General features: G+C 38.6%; 1 protein-coding gene across 1 annotated transcript in view; it reads left to right on the forward strand.

The window, feature by feature from the left end:
- The window catches only part of Otc (ornithine carbamoyltransferase), an 88,193-nt gene that overhangs the window by 14,129 nt on the left and 54,598 nt on the right, over positions 1 to 19,466 (forward strand). The window contains exons 2-3 of the mRNA XM_036174391.1: positions 13,017 to 13,155; positions 15,991 to 16,072. Of these exons, the coding sequence (XP_036030284.1) occupies positions 13,017 to 13,155; positions 15,991 to 16,072 (221 nt within the window). The remainder of the gene's footprint in view (positions 1 to 13,016; positions 13,156 to 15,990; positions 16,073 to 19,466) is intronic.

Below are 19,466 nucleotides of genomic sequence, written 5' to 3' on the forward strand. Positions count from 1 at the left end.
GAAATCAACAGGAATAGTCAGGGCTGTCATATCTCCATCTGGGGTTTTATACTGCCAATTCCCATTTTCTGAATGAGTTATTTCTGTGTATCTTCACAGCAGCCAGCACGGCAGTGCCTTGCATATATTATATGCTCAGTGGTTACTTGTCAACTGATTTTATACAAGCAAGTGACAGCGTAAATACACTGTGAAAAAATGGAGAGGCTGGGCTCTGAAAGAGTTAGGATTATTTCTTTAAAAAAAAAAAAAAACAACAATGCTGGAGTTAGGCTTAAAGTTCAAGTGGTCCGGCACCCTGCCCTGCTTTATCTCTAAGCAGGCTGATCTGATAAGGTGGTGGAAGGGTGCTAGGACCTTTGCTCCCTCTCTGCAACTGAAGGCATTCTCAGCTTGCCAGTGGCCCCCACTGCCTGACTGCGTGAGGAGCTCTCCAGAGCACAGATTTCCTCTTTAGCACTAGCAAAAGAAGATGCTGTCGCTGTCTAATTTGCGGATCCTGTTCAACAATGCAACTCTTAGAAGGGGTCACAATTCCGTGGTTCGAAATTTCCGGTAAGTGACAGAGAATGGGATCTGGTCAGTAGAGAACACTGAAATTTACATTCCTCAGGGGAGTGCACACAGTGATTCTTTCTGCTGAGTAAATGTGGCACCACAATTGCTATGTCAAGTTCTAGCTGGGTTTTCATCTCTCTGTCATTCTGTAGTTGAATTCTACCATGCTAACCAAGGCAAGTATAACGGACTAAATGTTCTTGACATCTTTCATTTGAGTACATTCTAAATGAAACCAGTGGCAGTAATTTACAAGGGCCTTCGATTCTTACTTGGTTTTTCTGGAAATGAGTATGTCACTCTAGGGTGTAGGGACTAATTTGGTCCTCCAATGGAAGTGAAGTGAATACTTACAGAGCTGCTGAAAAGGAAGCTTAAGTACTGGGGCTACCGGTAACTACAGCTGCTTTTTTTTTTTTTTTTAATGAACTAAAAATTTGAAATTCATCTCTGAAATTATTGGTGGCATGTACAGCAAAAGAGTCTGTTTCCAATGATTTCATTGCAAAAGCTTATCCACTGACCACTAAGAGCCACAAAGCACATGGCTGAAGTTGGCAGGCCATGCACCAGTGGCGAAGGGGGAGGGGAGAGGAGTTAGCTGGTCAGCACAGACCTGGTGGCTTGAAAGCTTCTAGAATAGTTGTCTGATGACGATCAGAATTTCCCCAGAGCTACTTTGCAATCTAAACCCACCAGTAAAACAATGGCCCAGGATTACTAAAAAGCTGGCAGTTTTCTCTCACTGTTGTTAATCTCAGCTCTCAGGAGGCAGAGGCAGAGCTCGAGGCCAGCCTGGTCTACAGAGTGACATCCAGGACAGCCAAGGCTACACAACACAGTGGAACCCTGTCTTGAAAAACAAATAAACAAAAAGAAGTATATCTGTGACAGTGGTCCTTGGGTTTCCTTGGTCTCAACTACCTGATAGATCTAGGTTCACTGGACTCCATCTTCAGCACCCATTCTTTTGTATACATCCCTCAGATGAAAGAATAATATTATACAGGATGTTGTAAATGAATCCCATGTTATCAGAGCAGCTGAGAAGTCATCTAATCATGCATTCTCTTGTTTTATAGATAGATAGGATAAGTGGAACTCAGAGATTGTGGTGTCTTATCAATTAGTGCCAGAGTCAAATCGTATAAATAATCTTGAAAAGCACCTGGGAAACCCCCTCGGGTTTTTAACTAACTATAGAAGTAACTCCTGAAAGTATAGTCTCACATCAAGGTTTTGCAATCTATAGAGCTGGCCTCCAGGCTTGGCCACATTACTAATTGTCTGGATGACCTTGAGCAAGTCAATAAACTTTTCTGCAATGTATGTCACATATAAAATGGATATGGGTATAATATATGTTCCATATTATAGGGGAGTTCAGTCATTCATTCAACAAATATGTATTGAGTACCTATTTTGTTCCATTCAGTATGCATCATGTTAGAGATGCAATGGTAGATAAGGTGTGGTGGCTAATTTCTTGTAATCCTCAACTGAGAAACTGTCTCCACAAGATGGGGCTGTAGGCAAGCCTGTAGGGTATTTTTCTTAATTAGTGATTGTTGTGGTACGGCCAAGCCCATTATGGGTGGTGCCATGCCTGGGGTGGTGGTCCTGGGTTCTACAAAAAAGCAGGCTGAACAAGCCTTGTGAGCAAGCCAGTCAACACCACCGCTCTACCTGCTTCCGCCTCCAGGTTCCTGCCCTGTGTGCGTTCTTGCACTGACTTCCTTCAATGATGAACAGTGCTTTGGCCATGGCATTTATTCACACCCTAACTAAGACATAGCATACTTCATTCCAGTCACATGAAATCACACTCTAGTGATAATCGATGAGATAATTTGTGCACAACATGTAAAATAACAGATAAGTGCTCCCTGTTTTTCACTCTGCCTCACTGGTTAAAAGGTTGATTCTATGGTGAATAAATAACCAATACTTAGATGTTACATACTGCTTTAATTTTATATTCCTAGCAGGTTGAATGTTGCAAGTAAAACCTCTCCCTAATATTTGTCTTCTTTGACCAGTAATAATATTCTCTTATTCATATGTACTAGCCTCAGTACTAATATTCTCTTTTTGATTGCATTTCTAAAAATCCTAGTTAGCCATTTTTAAAACCAAATAGGATCTGGAGCAAAGTCAGCTAAATTAGCCTAAATCTGTATTGGCTTTTTGAAAATACAAGAGCCATCTAGGTTTTTGTTGTTGTTTGTTGTTTTTTGTTTTTTTGTTTTTGTTTTTTTCCGAGACAGGGTTTCTCTGTAGCTTTGGTGTCTGTCCTGGAACTCACTTTGTAGACCAGGCTGGCCTTGAACTCACAGAGATCTGCCAGCCTCTGCCTCCCAAGTGTTGGGATTAAAGGCATGCGCCACCACCGCCCGGCTCCATCTAGGTTTTTGAGAAACTGAATAGTATATGTCCTATTAAAAATAAGATAATGTGATGGTTGACCTCTTCAACTTGACTGGACTGAAGAGCATCTAGGATATTAGTAAATCACAGCTCTAGGTGTGTCAGAGAGGATTAACTCATTAGGAAAACCTGCCCATTCTCTTTGCCTTCTGGCCACCAGAATGGAAGGCGTTCTTCATCACATCTTTTCTAACACAATGAACTGAACTTCCTTAAGTTGTTTACGTTGTCTATTTCATCACAGTGACACAAAAGTTATAAACACACACTGAGACGATTTGCATAGGGTATTCTCATGTAGTGTGTGTATGTGGCATTCCTACTGCATTATTTCGGCATACTACCCACTGTGTAGAGGAATTCCAAACAGATAGTCTCTATCATGACCCTCAGACTTTGACAAGACTCCTGACGACAGAGAAAAGCTCCCTGTAAGCACTGTTACACTTTTGCTTTGATTTTTGGCCATCCCCCAAATTTTACTTCTTTCTCTCTTTTCCATCTCTGGGGGAAAGTGGAGGGTCCCTGTTACACAACATACCATACAAATTTACCATTAGAGACGAACAGGAGCTTTGCAGTTAAGATTTTGGCCATGCCACAGAACTGAGATTTAACAGAAGTGTATAGTCTCATATTGCAATGCACACTGTAAAACAACACAGAAGTGCTGCTGAAGCCGCTACACAGACACCTGGATCAATCTGTTTTAGCCAATTAACTTTTCCTTTTCTCTTTTCTTTTCAAAATCAATAGGATCAGACACCAAGAATGGTGAAAACAGCAAATCATCAGGCATTCCATCTCATGCACGAGGCTGTGGAGCCTGGCTGAGTTTGGATAATAGTGTTCTATGATTTGTTGCCAGTTAGGAAAACCACTTACAGCTTTTAAAGAAACCACTAAAAATCTCTTTCTTTGTCAGAGAAGACCAATTTATAAGTGCACTTCAATTTCATCTTCCAAATAGAAATTTCTTCAGAGAATATTGAGCTAAGCCAGCCAATTCTGTAGAGGTTATGGATTGGAGCCGGAGGTGACTGGTTTGGGGGTATTTCATTCCAGACCTCCACAAGGACTCACATGACTCATTATGTTTCCACCCAGACACACACAGACACTCAGAAGAAGTGATCACAGACAGTGCATAGAGGAGAGAAAGGCATGAATGATCTTTGATTGTTTGTGTTTTAATGTCCAAATTAAAATGCCTTAAAATGGTTTTCCTATTCTGACCCCGGGAAACCATACAAGGACTGAGAGCAGCCTGGAATGGGGATAACAGGATCTCCTTAGGCCAACAGTGGATTTTCCTCCATCTACCAGTTAGTAATTTAATGAAAGTAATGGAAGCCATAAAACTCTTGTGGTTTTAGTTAGGAAAAGTCTTCAGGCTTTTAGGAATAGGTCCACACAAAGCTGGTGTTGGTCCATATTCTCCAGTTCTCAAAGAATTACCACAAGTTTGCAATATTGATGTTCTAAACTGTTTTGAGAAATAGTCATTGAATTATCAACAATAATTTATAGCACACATGTATATATAGAAACAGTAAGGAAAGTTTCAAATAATTTCACTAAAAATTATTATAAAAGACTTGTGGTTGTCTGGTCCCACCAATGGAATCCATTCAAGAGTTTTGTGAAACAAAGCCCCTTAACTGCTTTCTAATGTGCCTTTTTAAGAAAGAAAGTGAATGAGATTGAAGTTGGCCATTGCAAATTCTTGTGTTTATTAATTTTATGGATGTGGAAGACAAAGACATGAAGAACCATGGACTTAGTTCCCTGGTTCAGCTTTTTAGAAAAGAAATGGATGTCAGAGCTGGCTAATGACCTTCTCAAGGTCATAGTTTATTCCTGTGCCTAGGACTGCAATTCAACTACTTTAAAAAAAGTAATTCTCCTACTTTGGAACTTTGCTCTCTCCAAATTGATGAGATTGGCCAACCTACAAGGTTCCAATATTCTTTTACAGATATAGCCAAAATATATCAGTAAGTAAACAAAAATAGGGAAATATACCTTAACTTCACATTACTTCAAAGTTAAAGAAGCATGAAAATCTTAGCCTTGAGGCTCATTGGCTTTCTATAATGTCCCCAGAAGCTAAAGTCTTTATCAAATTCTCTGTAGAGATCAGAGGAACATTTAACACTCAAATTTTTCCTTCTCTTGAAAAGTTAGTATCTGAACACATTTTACTCAAATCAAGCAGTTTCTCTTCCAATGAAATACAATTATTCCAGAGAACACATCCAAGTCCTCCCCCCCAATTAATCTGTCAGAATTGGAAAATGCAGACTGTAGTGATGAAAGGCTTTATTCTGCCAGTAGCCCATGTGCTTCCGTTTTCTAGTTAGAAAGATATTTAGGTAAAGCTCATATGTGACTCTTTGTGGAGCTTCTTAGTATTTAGTGATTTGGGCTTAAGAAAGCTCTTCATTTATTTTTTTTTCAAATGGTGTAATTTGAGGAACTAATTGTGCTTTTCTCAAAGGCTCTGGCTCTAATTAGACTGCAAATTGGTTTTTAAATTTTATTTTAGTTTAGTTTTGAATTGGCACATACTATTTGTATATATTCACAAGGCACAATATATTTAGACTCATGTATATGAATCTGATATTAAGTAAAGCCCAACTACAGGTAATTAGTAGACACATCACCTTGATATCATTGATGGGAAATCTGTACATAATTCTTGTTGGCCCCAATGTTGTATTCTTTCTGCTATATGTGAGCTGAAGAATGAGAATGTGGGGCTGTAGATGTATCTCATGGGCAGGGGGCTTTCCTGGCATGCAAAAGGCCCTAGAAATCTCCAGTATTTCAATAAGATTAAAATCAAATCAAATGTATTTCTTAAAAAAGGAGAATGATAATGTAGCTTGGTTCTGATTGGAGAGGTGATTTCTTGTTTAATTTTCGTTTTTTATGTGCTTTAGTACAATAAGGGTAAACACTTCAGGAGCTTGTACTGCTCTTGCACAGCCCCAGAGGGATCCAAGATCCCTAGCCCATACCTATACTTTCATGCACATACCTCTCCACACAAACAAATTTAAATAAATCTCTTTTTAAAAGAGTGATTTGTGCCTTGGTTTCGGTTCTCCTGTGCTAGAGCAGGCTGTGTCTGATTGGATTTGGGACTTAGTAACTTTCCGCCATCACCTTTACCTGGCTAATTCGAATGTGGGCTTATCACCCCCAAACAGGACAATGGTTAGCAGGGACCAGAAATGAAGAGGTGTGCATCGGAGTGCTTTCAATGTGGTGCTCTTGCACTTTTCTCTAAGTCTTATTAGCTTAGGAAAGAGGTGTGGCAATTTCATTTTGTAGCCAAGGCAAGTTCTATGAGTTGATAATAAACAGGATAGGAATTAAACTAAGACCATTGTGTTTTCTTTCCTTTTAATGATAAATTTTCCTGGTTAGTTCTTGATATCTATGAAAAACAACGTTTTCCCAAGCGAACATTTCCTGCCCCACCTCCTGGACAGAATTCAAAAAGGGAATGACTACACTAATGAACTTTCAATGGTATAAACAGTATGACTCCCTTCATCAAGTGAGGTACAGTTAATCTTAATCTTTTTTCTAGTCAGTAAGTCCAGCCCTCACATACTGATGTCTCTAAATTTAGCATATCTATTTATCTACACTTTTTGGCATTGAGAACCATGGCAACTTACTCTGTCCAAAAGGGGCTTGTGGGTCACTATTACCATACTTAAAATTCTGCCATCTTTGTGCTCTAGACACACATTGATCCCACCTGTTTTTCCCATCAGGTTTTTTCGGTCTGGGCACCTGACTTAAAGAGATATGCTTAGGATGTACTCTCATTTCTGAATGCATGCCCATTCATTGTTCTCAGTAGATCAAATCCTGTCACAGAGTAGCTGAGTCCTAGGGGAGTTTCAGCTTTAGCAATATCCTAGGTCACAATTAATTATTTTCCATGCCCCACAAGTCTTTGAGTTGACTCCACATGAAACAGTAGAATAAACAACTGGCTATGGGATTGTTGATTGTGCCTCTGTTTGAAAGGCACTAATTATACAGCCAGAGCAACTTAATGAAGAATAATTTAGTGATGTAAATGCAGAAAATGGTTGTAAGGAAAGAACAAAGTCATCTGTGAGGAAGTGATACTGACTATGTACTTGATATTAAAGAATTCTGAGAGATAATATACAACATTGAAAGTGCAAAGGATAAACCAATCTGAGGAAGGAATATGGCAATTCATCAAAGACTAGGAGAGAGATTTTCTCTGTTTGGGAAGATATATGATAAAAAAAATCAAGCACAGTGAAAACTGCTTTTGATAGATTTTTACAAAGGAACAGAGCATTTCAAGCTTCACTTTTTCTTTCAAAATTGCAGTGTACTAAAGATACATCTGCTGTGATGTTTTTGTAATCCTCTACATGTTTATAGTGGAAAATATGAGAGCTTTTAATGCCTTGGTGATGATTTCTTAGAAGCAACAGAATAATATTGATTTTCCCACTAATTATTAAGCTTGGTGTGTCTTGTTTCAGATTTAATGGTTATTTATAATCTGACACTACCATGCCGAGGCAGAAAACACCCTTGCATGTTTTCTAAAGCAAGCTTTGGAGGATCTTACGCTACGTAAATCAAGCCAGCCACAGAAGGACAACTACTTCATAATTTCATTTATATGTCACATGGAAAATAGTTCAGCTTAGAGAATCAGAGACTGCAGCAGTGGGTGTGAGGCTGGAGAATGAGGCACATGAATATAAACTTTTAGTTATGCTACACAAAGAAGTCCTGAAAGCTCTTTGTGGTACAGTGCTTGTAATTACTACAATGGTATATTCTACTTCAACATTTGTGAAAAGACTAGATTTCCTTACTGCAGAAGAAAGCCTAAAGGACACAAGGACTCTTGAATCAGGAAAGGGTATCTGCTAATGGTTGTTGCTAGTACAATCTCTGGACGATGACAGTCAGGGCAACATTATCAGCTGATACTGTGGAAAATCTAGCTCGTTTCATAAAGAGAGTCTTGTGTCCCTCACACTTCATGGGAAGAATTAATAGTTTTTACTGTATATAAACTTACAAATCAAAGGATTAAAAGATAGTCAAACATGATGTTTGTCTGCCAACTTGTATGTTTGTACTCAAATCTTCTGTCAGTGGAGAAATATCAATATCAGCATTTTCCAGTGAATATCAACAGCAGGATACTGACCCTAAAACTTAACATGGGATCTGAAATATAAGAACAAATATAAGGATGACCTGGAGACCTTATCCCTCCTCCAACCTGTATTTTTAAAAAGAGAGATAATAAGATCTAGAAGTTAGAAGTTTTGAATCACTGAAAGGCATTGGTCTTCTTTCCTTGTTTCCCTTTCATAGAAATCAGGAGGAAAATTTAGTCTTTGTAAAAGAATGTGTCCTTTTCATTTCCATTTCTATTTCATGAAAATCAACCAGAATAATACAAATCTAAATTCTATGGTTATTATTATTATTATTATTATTAATTAGTTCTCCAGAGGCTTGAAGAGGGTGCTGGGTTCCATGGAGTTGTAGATGTTTCTGAGGCACCACATTGGTGCTACAGATCTAATCCAGTCTTCTAGAAGATCAGTCAGCACTCTTAAATGCTGAACCACCACTCCAGCCCACTCTATGGCTTTGTTGTTGTTTGTTTCATGAAACTGTGGATCATGTGAGAGCTCAGGAGCTTGACCATCAAGTCTAAAGTAAGGCCTTAAATGAGCCCATGAGTTTGTTTTCCTGTTGTTGGAAGATGTGAATCCAACAGCTATAATGGCATTTCCCATATTCCCTGAAACACAGAGGGTGGAGTTTTCCACCTGAATATTTTTTCCTTTAAAAATAATGTTGGAGGAAGTCTCGGGCCATATAATGGTAATGTATTATCATAAAATGTGAAGTCAAAAGAGTTTATCATCTATAATCATACATTGCTTAGATTATATTCCAGAAGAAAATGTATTTTCAAAACTGCCCTAAATGTGTAAGTTGCCACATCTCTATTCAAGACAGATTTAGAAAACCTATTTTATAGAGCTCCATGAGAAAGCTGCAGTTGAGCTTGGAACTGCATAAATATTAGTCAACAGCATCAGTGCTTATATATGCCATGTGTTTGTTAATATTATCATTAATTAATATTATCAGAACCAAATATAAATATTATGACTAGGACTCCAGTAGAAGGGAGAAAGTAGCACTCTGTTCTAGAAACTTCTTAGTTAGCAAAATTTCTTGCATATTTAAAAATTATTTTTAAGTATATTTTATTCTTGTTCTTTATATTTACTTTCAATTTTTTATTATGCTTTGTTATATAAAAACTGTTATGCTAACTCATATATTATAAATAAGCATATGTTATAGATTTATATTAAAAACTTTTATGAATATCTTTAAATTTTATATACACATGTGTGTGCCTGAGTGTATGTATGTGCACCACATGCAAAAGCCTACAGAAGAGGACATCAGATTCTCTGGAACTGGAGTTACAGCATTGTGAGCAACTATATGTGTGCTCAAAACAAAACCAGAGTCCTCTACAAGAACACTATTAACCACTTGGCCATTTCTCCAGCCCCATGTTGAAAGTTAGCTAGAAATTTGAAGACCACTGTTTGAAAGAAATTCCCATTTGTAGACTCTATTATTCATGTATTTTGTAAAATTGTAGAGTCTTACATCTATGAAATAGAAGTGTAGACCAAAAATTTTTTCCACACAAAAACGGAAAAGGTGAGTTTCTTTCTATGTATAGTGAAATATATCGTTAGTATCTCATATTAATATAGCTAACTAATTAGCCAATCTACCCACAAACTCTCAATCCTGGTAAAATGACTCTTCTTTATCAATTCAAAACTCTGAAACATATAGTTCCTATCATGTGCTCTGAACAAAATGTACTCACTCATTGAACTATAGATGAACAAGTTAACTCTGCTAGAAAGTCATTTAGTGAAATTTGTCCAGGTTATTAGACATCATAAAGTGGAATCAACAATTTGAGTGATTTGTGATTTTCATACCCATGACCATGTCACTACTGCAAAAAGGTATACATAAATCACAACAGAATATGTACCTAAATTCTTTCCTTATGATAGAATGCAAGCATGATCATTTTGTGATAGTTAGTATGTTCCTAGTAAATCAATTTCCCTCAGTTTATCATCATTTCTAATTACTATTCATCTCCTAGTGTGATAGACATCAGTTGTTATTAAATACAGGTAACACTGGGAATAATTAAACAAAACCTGCCATTTTATACAGTGATTATCTCAAATAACAGGAATCAACACGGTGCAACAGAATGCTAGTCTAGGTATATTTCTGTCTTAGTTTGTACCCAGGCCAGGCCAAGTAATGAATTTGCTCTCACTGGATCAAAGTGAGCAGGCAGAGCCCCCAAAACAGACTTGCAAAGCAGATAGACAAGAATCTGCTTTATAACATACATTATCGCTAACATAATATAAAATGGATTATAGAAACCAAGTCAGGGGGTGGAGATTAACAGAGAATTTTTTTTTAAAGTATGGTAGTCCAGCCATCTTGACAGACATCAGTCACAAAAGCCAAGATAAGGAAACAACCTAAGTGTTCATTAATAGACAAATGGATTAAGATGTGTGGCATATATAACACACACTGAAATATTTGTCCTGTAAATATCCAAGAAACTCTGGCATTTGGGATAGCACAGGCCAACCTAGAATACTATATATAAATGAAATAAACCATGAACAAGAGAGACATATACCTCAGGAGCTCACTTGTATGTGGAGTGTAAAAAAGTTTAACTTAGCTAGGCAGTGGTAGCACATGCCTTTAATCCCAGTATTTGGCTGTAGATGTATTTCTAAATGGTCTTATTAAATAAAAAAACATGGAGCCAAATATAGGGGTGAAAGCCTTAGAGAGGTCAGGGAAATAGGGAACGCTGCAACTAACCTTACCTCACCAACTCTGCAGCTTCCAAATGCAAGTTACTTCCTGTCTACCCACATCTATATGCCTTGCTGTTCTGCCCTCTGATTTGCTCTCCCTGTTCAGCTACATCACTTCCTCTTCCTACACAGCTCTGTCACTTTCTGTCTGTCTGTATAGACCTCCAGACTTCCATGGTTAACTAGTGTTGGAATTAAGGCATGTGCCACCATGCCTGGCTCTGTTTCCAGTGTGGTCTTGAACACACAGAGATTGAAACAGATCCCTGCCTCCCAAATAATAGGATTAAAGGCATGTACTACCATTTCCTGACTTCTTTGTTTACTTATAATGGCTGGCCTTTTTCCTCTGATCTCCAGGCAAGTTTTATTTATTAAAGCACAAATAAAATATCATCACATTTGGGAGTCAGAGACAGGAGGATCTCTGTGAGTTTGAGGCCAGCCTGGTCTACAGAGCAAGTTAATTTTAGGACGGCCAAGGCTACACAGAGAAACCCTGTCTTGGAAAACAAAACAAAAAGTTTGGGAGTAGAACAATGGTTTTCAAGAGATGAAGGTGAGAACAGTAAATGAAGAAATGAGAGATGTTAATGAAAGGGTACAACATTAGTTAGGCAGGAAGAGTAAGTCCTGGAAAACACACACACACACACACACACACACACACACACACACACACACACACACACACAGAGAGAGAGAGAGAGAGAGACAGAGACAGAGACAGAGACAGACAGAGACAAAAAGAGAAACAGAGAGAGATTGAGAGATTAAAGTAAGAGGTACTGACTAGTTTACTGTCTTGATTGCAGATTAAAAGAAGACTCTAATAGAATGTAGTAGAAGACCTTAGTCTCCTCAGGTCAAGCAGTATGGAGTGTTTCTCATGAAAGAGGATGGAATAAGAAAAAGAACTGGGGGTTGGGGATTTAGCTCAGTGGTAGAGCACTTGCCTAGCAAGCACAAGGCCCTGGGTTCGATCCTCAGGTAAAAAAATAAAAAATAACTGGTAGCATGGCATTGTTTCTGAACATGACAAGAGATGTCCTGGGGAGGTATAAAGATTTCATTGAGGTGGTGGTGGCTGAGAAAATATTTTTATTCACATCAAAAGCTGTTCTGGGAGAGTCTCTCTAGGGGACTCTCATAAATACAACACAAACAGTTGCCCTCAAACACCTATGCCAATACTAGAAAACTGAACATAGGTAGACTTGCTCTCCTATTGACCTCACCTTTAGGGACTGAAGGCAAGGAAAGAACAACCAGGTTCTGACTTGTCTTCCCCCAATAAAGGAGACCAATCTTAATCAGACATGAGCTTGAGGCAAAAGGTTTCAACTTGCAATGAATTTCCCAAGCTTAAAAAGTGATTACCATTGTTATATTATTATTGTTTATTATTTTATTGTCATTCTTTTTCTGGTGAAAAAAAATGACCAGAGAACTTTAAAAATTCTTTCTGCAATACTAAAAAAGCTATAGGGCTGACTATATTTTCTCCTAATGACAAAAGGAATACAATTCTTCACAAAGAGATCTGAAAGGAGTAAACAACACAATTTTCTGTTGTGCATTATAAATCTTGCTTGCACAGATTTCAATAGGAGTAGGTAAGTTTTACCTAGTGCATATTATGTTGAGCACTGATTTACATGACTTAAATAGTTTCACTTTCACAATGACACTAGAGAACTATTACACTCATGTTGTTGTTGAGAAACATCTGCCGAAAGAGGTTGGGTAACTTGCCTGAAGTGGTATAATTTAATAAAGCTGCCCATCCAGCTAATTCAAGTGTGTCAATTTCTTTCCACAAATTCTTCTTTGCTCTCAAACATAACAATTACTAGATATTTAAAGTTGAAACCACAGCCATATCAATTTTATTAACACTTTGCAGAGAGACATGTTGAACCATGTGATTTACTATGTTTGATTTCAAGAACCGGCCAATGGACCACCCCACAGCAATGTTTTCTTGAATACATACTGTCCTCTTCTGGTTTTTTCCTTCTTTTGTAGGTGTGGGAAGCTGCTACAGAGCCAAGTACAGCTGAAAGGCCGTGACCTCCTCACCCTGAGGGACTTCACTGGAGAGGAGATTCAATACATGCTATGGCTATCTGCAGATCTGAAATTCCGGATAAAGCACAAAGGGGAGGTATGTGGCATTTCTTCTTTCTTCTCTTCCATTACAAACCAATAGCCCTTTTGGAAGCAGCTTTCCTAAGGCAGAGGGAAACAAAGTACATTAAAATTCCTGAATGTTAGCTAAGCAATGAAACCTCACAGGCAAGGTAATTGATTGGCACCAAGTGTACAGGCATGTAAATAAGCATGAAAAGTAGTTATCCTATGACAAGTCCTTGCACCTTTTTTCACCAGCCAAAATTCATTAGTAACTGGATCTGAAGCTGAGATATCATTGTCTAGAAAGATTTTTTTCTTTTGGTTTTTTGAGACAGGGTTTCCTTTTGTAGCTTTGTGCCTTTCCTGAAACTCACTTGGTAGCCTAAGCTGGCCTTGAACTCACAGAGATCTGCCTGCCTCTGCCTCCCGAGTGTTGGGATTAAAGGCGTGCGCCACCACAGCCCAGCAAGATTTTGTTCTTATATGTCCCTTTTTCTCTCTGTATTGTATCAGTTAAAACTTAAAGATGGTATGTTGGTTTTTAACAATATATTTCTGTTCTGGATGATAATATTCACAATGGTAAGATTATGTTTTTAAAAGCATTCCAATTATAAAGGAACAAGTAAATGCTAGCCAAATAGGGGAAGAAATTGAATGTGGTGCTTAACTATGGGCATTGTTCTGCATATTGAGCAATTTATGTTTCAGAAGTTTAATGCAGTGAAAGCACATTTGTATTAAGAATTTATTCATCATTGTTTTACATCTAGTATCCTACTATGAGTGAGTGCATACCATGTTCTTCCTTCTGAGTCTGGGTTACCTCACTCAGGATGATTTTTTCTAGATCCATCCATTTGCCTGCAAACCTCATGATGTCATTGTTTTTCTCTGCTGAATAGTACTCCATTGTGTATATGGACCATATTTTATTTATCCATTCTTCAGTTGAAGGGCATCTAGGTTGTTTCCAGGTTCTGGCTATTACAAACACTGCTGATATGAACATAGCTGAGCAAATGCCCTTGTGGTATGATTGAGCATTCCTTGGGTATATATATGCCCAAGAGTGCTACAGCTGGGTCTTGGGGGAGATGGATTCCCAATTTTCTAAGGAAGCGCCATATTGATTTCCAAAGTGGCTGTACAAGCTTGCATTCCCACCAGCAGTGGAGGAGAGTTCCCCTTGGTTCACATCCTCTCCAGCATAAGCTGTCTTCTGTGTTTTTGATCTTAGCGACTCTGACAGGTGTAAGGTGGTATCTCAGCCAGGCCCCAGGTGGAGCTCCAGGAGTCCAATTGTCGAGAAAGAAGAGGGACTGTAAGAGTGTGAATTGTTGAGACTAAGATTGGAAAAGCACAGGGACAAATAGCCAAATAAATTATGAACCAAAGGCTGTGGAGCCCCTGGCTGGATCAGGCCCTCTGGATAAGTGAGACAACTGAATAGCTTGAACTGTTTGGGAGGCACCCAGGCTATGGGACCTGGACCTGTCCTTAGTACATGAGCTGGCTGTTTGGAACCTTGGGCTTACACAGGGACACTTTGCTCAGCCTGGAAGGAGGGGACTGGACCTGCCTGTACTGAATCTACCAGGTTTAAATGAATCCCCAGGGGAGTCTTGGCCTTGGAGGAGATGGCAATGGAGGGGAGGGGCTGGGGGGAAGGTGGGGTGGGGGCAGGAGGGGGGAGGACAGGGGAACCCATGGCTGATATGTAAAATTAAAACACAAATATAATAAATTTAAAAAAAAGAAAAAAAGAATTTATTCAAAAGCTCTCTGTTTGTTGTTTGTTTGTTTGTTTGTTTGTTTCTGAGACTGGGTCACACCCTTTAGCTCTGATTGACCTGGAACTCACTGTGTAAACCAGACTGGCCTCATACTCACAGGGATCCACCTGCCTCTGCCTCCCCAGTGCTGGGATGTGTCACTTTACCTGGCTCATAATCATTTTTAAATAATATTTAGTTTCAGGCTGAGGAAGTTTGATATGATTCTGGCTTTCTTATCTAGTTGGCTAGCTTTCCAAGTTCTGAAGAGTTCAGGCAATGCTCCAACTTCTACGTGCTGATGTTCTTGAAATAGGGGAAAGGCCTCCTTAGGTTGCAGACCTTTGCCTTTTCATGCTTTGCTGACTGAAGACAAGAAGACCAGAACACATCCTGACAGGAAGTCTAATAACACAGGAGGAAGGAGGAAGAGCTCCACCTAATACTCAAACTCCCAGAGTGCTTTCAAATGACTTCCAGGAACAAAGCCTTTATGTACTCTCATGAAGGAGGCTGATGAATATGAAGCTAAAAAACTGAGGTTCATCAGTGTCATAGAAGGACTTTTAGTGTCCCATGTTGTGACAGAGTAGGATCTTACTAGCTGAGAAAGTCCCTCTGAATCAACCATCTTCAGCACCACTGAAAAAATTGAATGGGATTGCAATAGTATTCAGTGAGATGATGGCTTCAGTATAAAATATTATGCTTTGGATACGCTCCCAAATTGAACCCAGTAATCAATATATGCCAGGCATAGCGTCATTCATCTGTAACCCTAGGCCTTGAAAGATGGAAATAAAAGTAGTTCAAACCCTGCCTCTGCTACACAGCAAGTTCAAGTCTACCCTGGGCTACACAAGAAACCTGTATCCAAAAATAGTCTTAATTCCTAATTCCATGCTAATAATCTGTGTATATTGAATGTGAAACACCTTTAAATTCAGTTTTTAAATAACATTGTGGCCATTTATTCAGAAGTAGTAATTAATTGATAAGTATTTTTATTAGCATTTTTAAGACAATCCTTGATATTTGATAGGAAGTATACCTTGCATTTTAATTGTAATTTTTTTGTCCTTGGTTTTCAGTATTTGCCTTTGATGCAAGGGAAATCCTTAGGAATGATTTTTGAGAAAAGAAGTACTCGAACAAGACTGTCCACAGAAACAGGTGAGTCTGCTGACCAGCTCACACTTGTGTTAAAGAGCTAGCTGGAGGATGGGCATTTGGAAGACTTAAGTCCCTGGGGAATTTATTGTGTCTCCTTAGCAACCACGGAGAGCAAGTGTTTCACTGGGGGCAGCAGTGCAAGGGTGTCCTTCATTTCTTGCAAAAGCTATAGGCAAAAAGATAAGCTTCATCTGCAGGAAGCCTGTGAAATGTTCAAATATGGCTTCACGTCTATGGCAACATATAAGTAGGCACAAACCCCAATACCCTAAACTCATGTGAGAAATGTATCTATTTTTACTCATGAACATTTTCTTCTGTGCTGTTTCTATTAGATAGTGCGAATTTAACCTCTTGTGCATTAGGCAGTGCTTATTTGTCTCAGGGTTTATGTTGTGAATATCGGGTCTCCTTTACCTGTCTCTGTAGCTAGAGTTTTCTTTTTGTAGTTAGAGTTTTCCTGCCTGGCCCACAGCCACTCAGACCCAATCAAGTAAACACACAGAGACTTATATTGCTTACAAATTGTATGGCTGTGGCAGGCTTCTTGCTATCTAGTTGTTATATCTTAAATTAACTCATTTCTATTCATCTATAAATTGCCATGTGGATCGTGGCTTACCAGTACCTTACATCTCGCTTGTCATGGTGGTGGCTGGCAGTGTCTCTCTGCCTCAGCCTTCCCACTTCCCAGAAATCTCCTCTCTCCTTGTCCCACCTATACTTCCTGCCTGGCTACTGGCCAATCAGTGTTTTATTTATTGACCAATCAGAGCAACACACTTAACACACAGAACATCCACAGCATGTCTCAAGTTATACCTAAGCCCTGGTAGATATTTGAATGTCTAGATAGCTAGGGATCAGCAAGTGTGCTTGGTCATCATCTAATGTCTACACTGGTACAAAAGGCTCCTGGGACTTTTGTACCTCTATTGGCTCTGCAGTTTGTCTCACTCTGATACTGCTCTCCACTTCACTGGAACAGGGTTACCATAAGGCCATCTATATCTAATTGTTCCCTTCTCAAAGACAATATAAGGGAACTCTAGAACATTTACTGCCTCTCAGTGCTCTGTCCTAAAGGCAGAAAGCAGATGCTCTCAGCCAGCACTGGAGTTCCTCAAACTCAGATGAGGGTTTCATGTTCCCCGTTCCTTAGAATGCATGTACAGTGACAAAGGTCTGCCTCTTTCTATTACTGTTTCCTCTTCTCCTGTGCTCTCCTTCTTTCCCTTCCACATTCCTGTACTAGAGGTCATGTGAGGAAAAGATTAGCTAGAAGCAAACTCAATCTTACTTCCAAATCTAGTACTACTGTCTGACTCCGGGCAGTCAAAACTCTAGTTGTTTTCATTTTTTTTTCTAAAGCTATTAACTCCACAATGAGTTTCAAAAAGTTTATCTTGAAACATACAAGCCACAAATTACCTATTTTCTTTTTATGTGTGTTTTTTCTCCATCAGAACTCCATTCATTCAATAATGTGACCCAAATGAACCATCAGAGTTGAGAAGAAAGTACCACAAGAACACTGAGTGATTCTTCAGTCCTCAAATACCTTACCCTACCTTACAAGCATCAGCAAGCACTTTCTCAGGCTTCTATGTGAACTACTACTCTATTTACATGTGATTAATAATGAAGTTCACCAAATATATAGCCCCCCCCCAAGAATTCCACAAGGATTAAGTGACCTCTAAGTTCACTCAGTAAAAATAGCACCAAGATTCAGATCTCAAGACCACTTTTCTTATTAAAATACTTCCCTTGCCCCTTGAAGAGGGAAATATGTAAGATGTCACCTAATCTTAGAAGTCCCAGGAAGGAAACAGATGGCTTCATTTTTCTCTTTAAACCTGGCTCCTGTAAGACATTTCTTTGGCATCTGATCATCTGCCAGTCATTCTCAAACTCTGTTTCCTTCCAACACTGATCTTCTAGGAATCTGGCAGAATTTTATTTTATCTTTTCAAAATTTTACCATTACTACTTTAAGAGAGATAGTCTTTTTCCAAGCCACCAAAAGAATTAGTATATAAAAACTTTCAATTTTTATTTTTTAAGTGAATATGCTTTGGTTGTTCTACAATTTTCTCTGTTTAAATATTATACTTGAAATTGAAATATCCCTGAATAGTTTCCTCCATAATGATGTATTAAAACTATCATTAAAGGCAAGAGTGGGGCTATAACACAGTTTTGGATAATGACTCCATGACAAATGCTCCATATTAATTCTATGGCTCACCTCACTTCATCCTCATCACGATGCTATGAAAGTAAGATGGAGAAGCACAGGTTGAACTAGGTTCAGGAAATGGTCCAAGTCCATATAGCTAACATATGGCAGACATGTGATTGGATGCAATTATTAAGTTTATTTTTAAAAATATCTAGTTTAATTGAAGCCCGAGATGGTCACATTTTATTCTAGTGAAATTGTTCCTACAAATGGCATTAAGCATTTTGTTAGGTGACAATTGTCTCTAAAGAAGGGCTCTAAAACCTGTACAAAATTGCAAACTCTATCAATAAATGCATGGGGACAAGAATATGTGGCCTTTAAAATTTATGGTTCACAGAGTATTTGTCATTATCCTCAGTAAATCCCTCTGGGTCTAATTGGACATGGCATGCTGCCAAGCAAACTCAGTAACAGACAAATCAGAATGAGAAGCTGCCTTAAATGCTTGCAGAAATGACCAAGCCATGGCAAAGCACTTCTGCAGCGTAAATGTACATCCTTGGGGGAGAGACTCCAGGTTCTTGTTTGAGCACTTTGTCATAGCACCGCATCCCATCTCTGTATGTGCATGGTAACCGTTTCCCCTTGCTATACTTTTTCAACAGATAACACATAGGTCCTTGGTATTTATAACAAAAATCGATTGTATCTCATTGTCTATTGCTACCACAGAATTGTACCATCCCCTGGGATGAGGCGATTCTTTTAGTATAGTCTGTAAGGATTCCATCTTAAGCCTGAGATTCAGGGATCCAGCAACATTTCTACTTATTTCAGGAAATAGAACATGATTATCCACCCATATTAATTGTTTATGAAACATGTATATTAAAGTCTAACACACTTACAGGAAAGTGTACAGATCATGAAGTATATGATAATTCAGTGGATTCTTAAAGTCAATACATAATTGTACCAAATACCCAAGAAAGCAGAATGTTATTAGGACTTAGAAGCCCTTTACATCAACCTTGTTTTTCCTTCAAGCTGCTACTCATCTATCCAAGGGTAACCATTATCTAGGTTTCTACTACCACAGTTTAGCTGTGCCTGTTTTCAACCTTTATATTAAAGGAGCCATTCAGCGTGTGCTCTTTTGTGTCTGGCTTCGTTGCTCTGCATTATATTTGTAAGACAATGTCCATC

The sequence above is a fragment of the Onychomys torridus genome, chromosome X, assembly GCF_903995425.1.
Source record: "Onychomys torridus chromosome X, mOncTor1.1, whole genome shotgun sequence".
Classification (NCBI taxonomy): domain Eukaryota; kingdom Metazoa; phylum Chordata; class Mammalia; order Rodentia; family Cricetidae; genus Onychomys; species Onychomys torridus.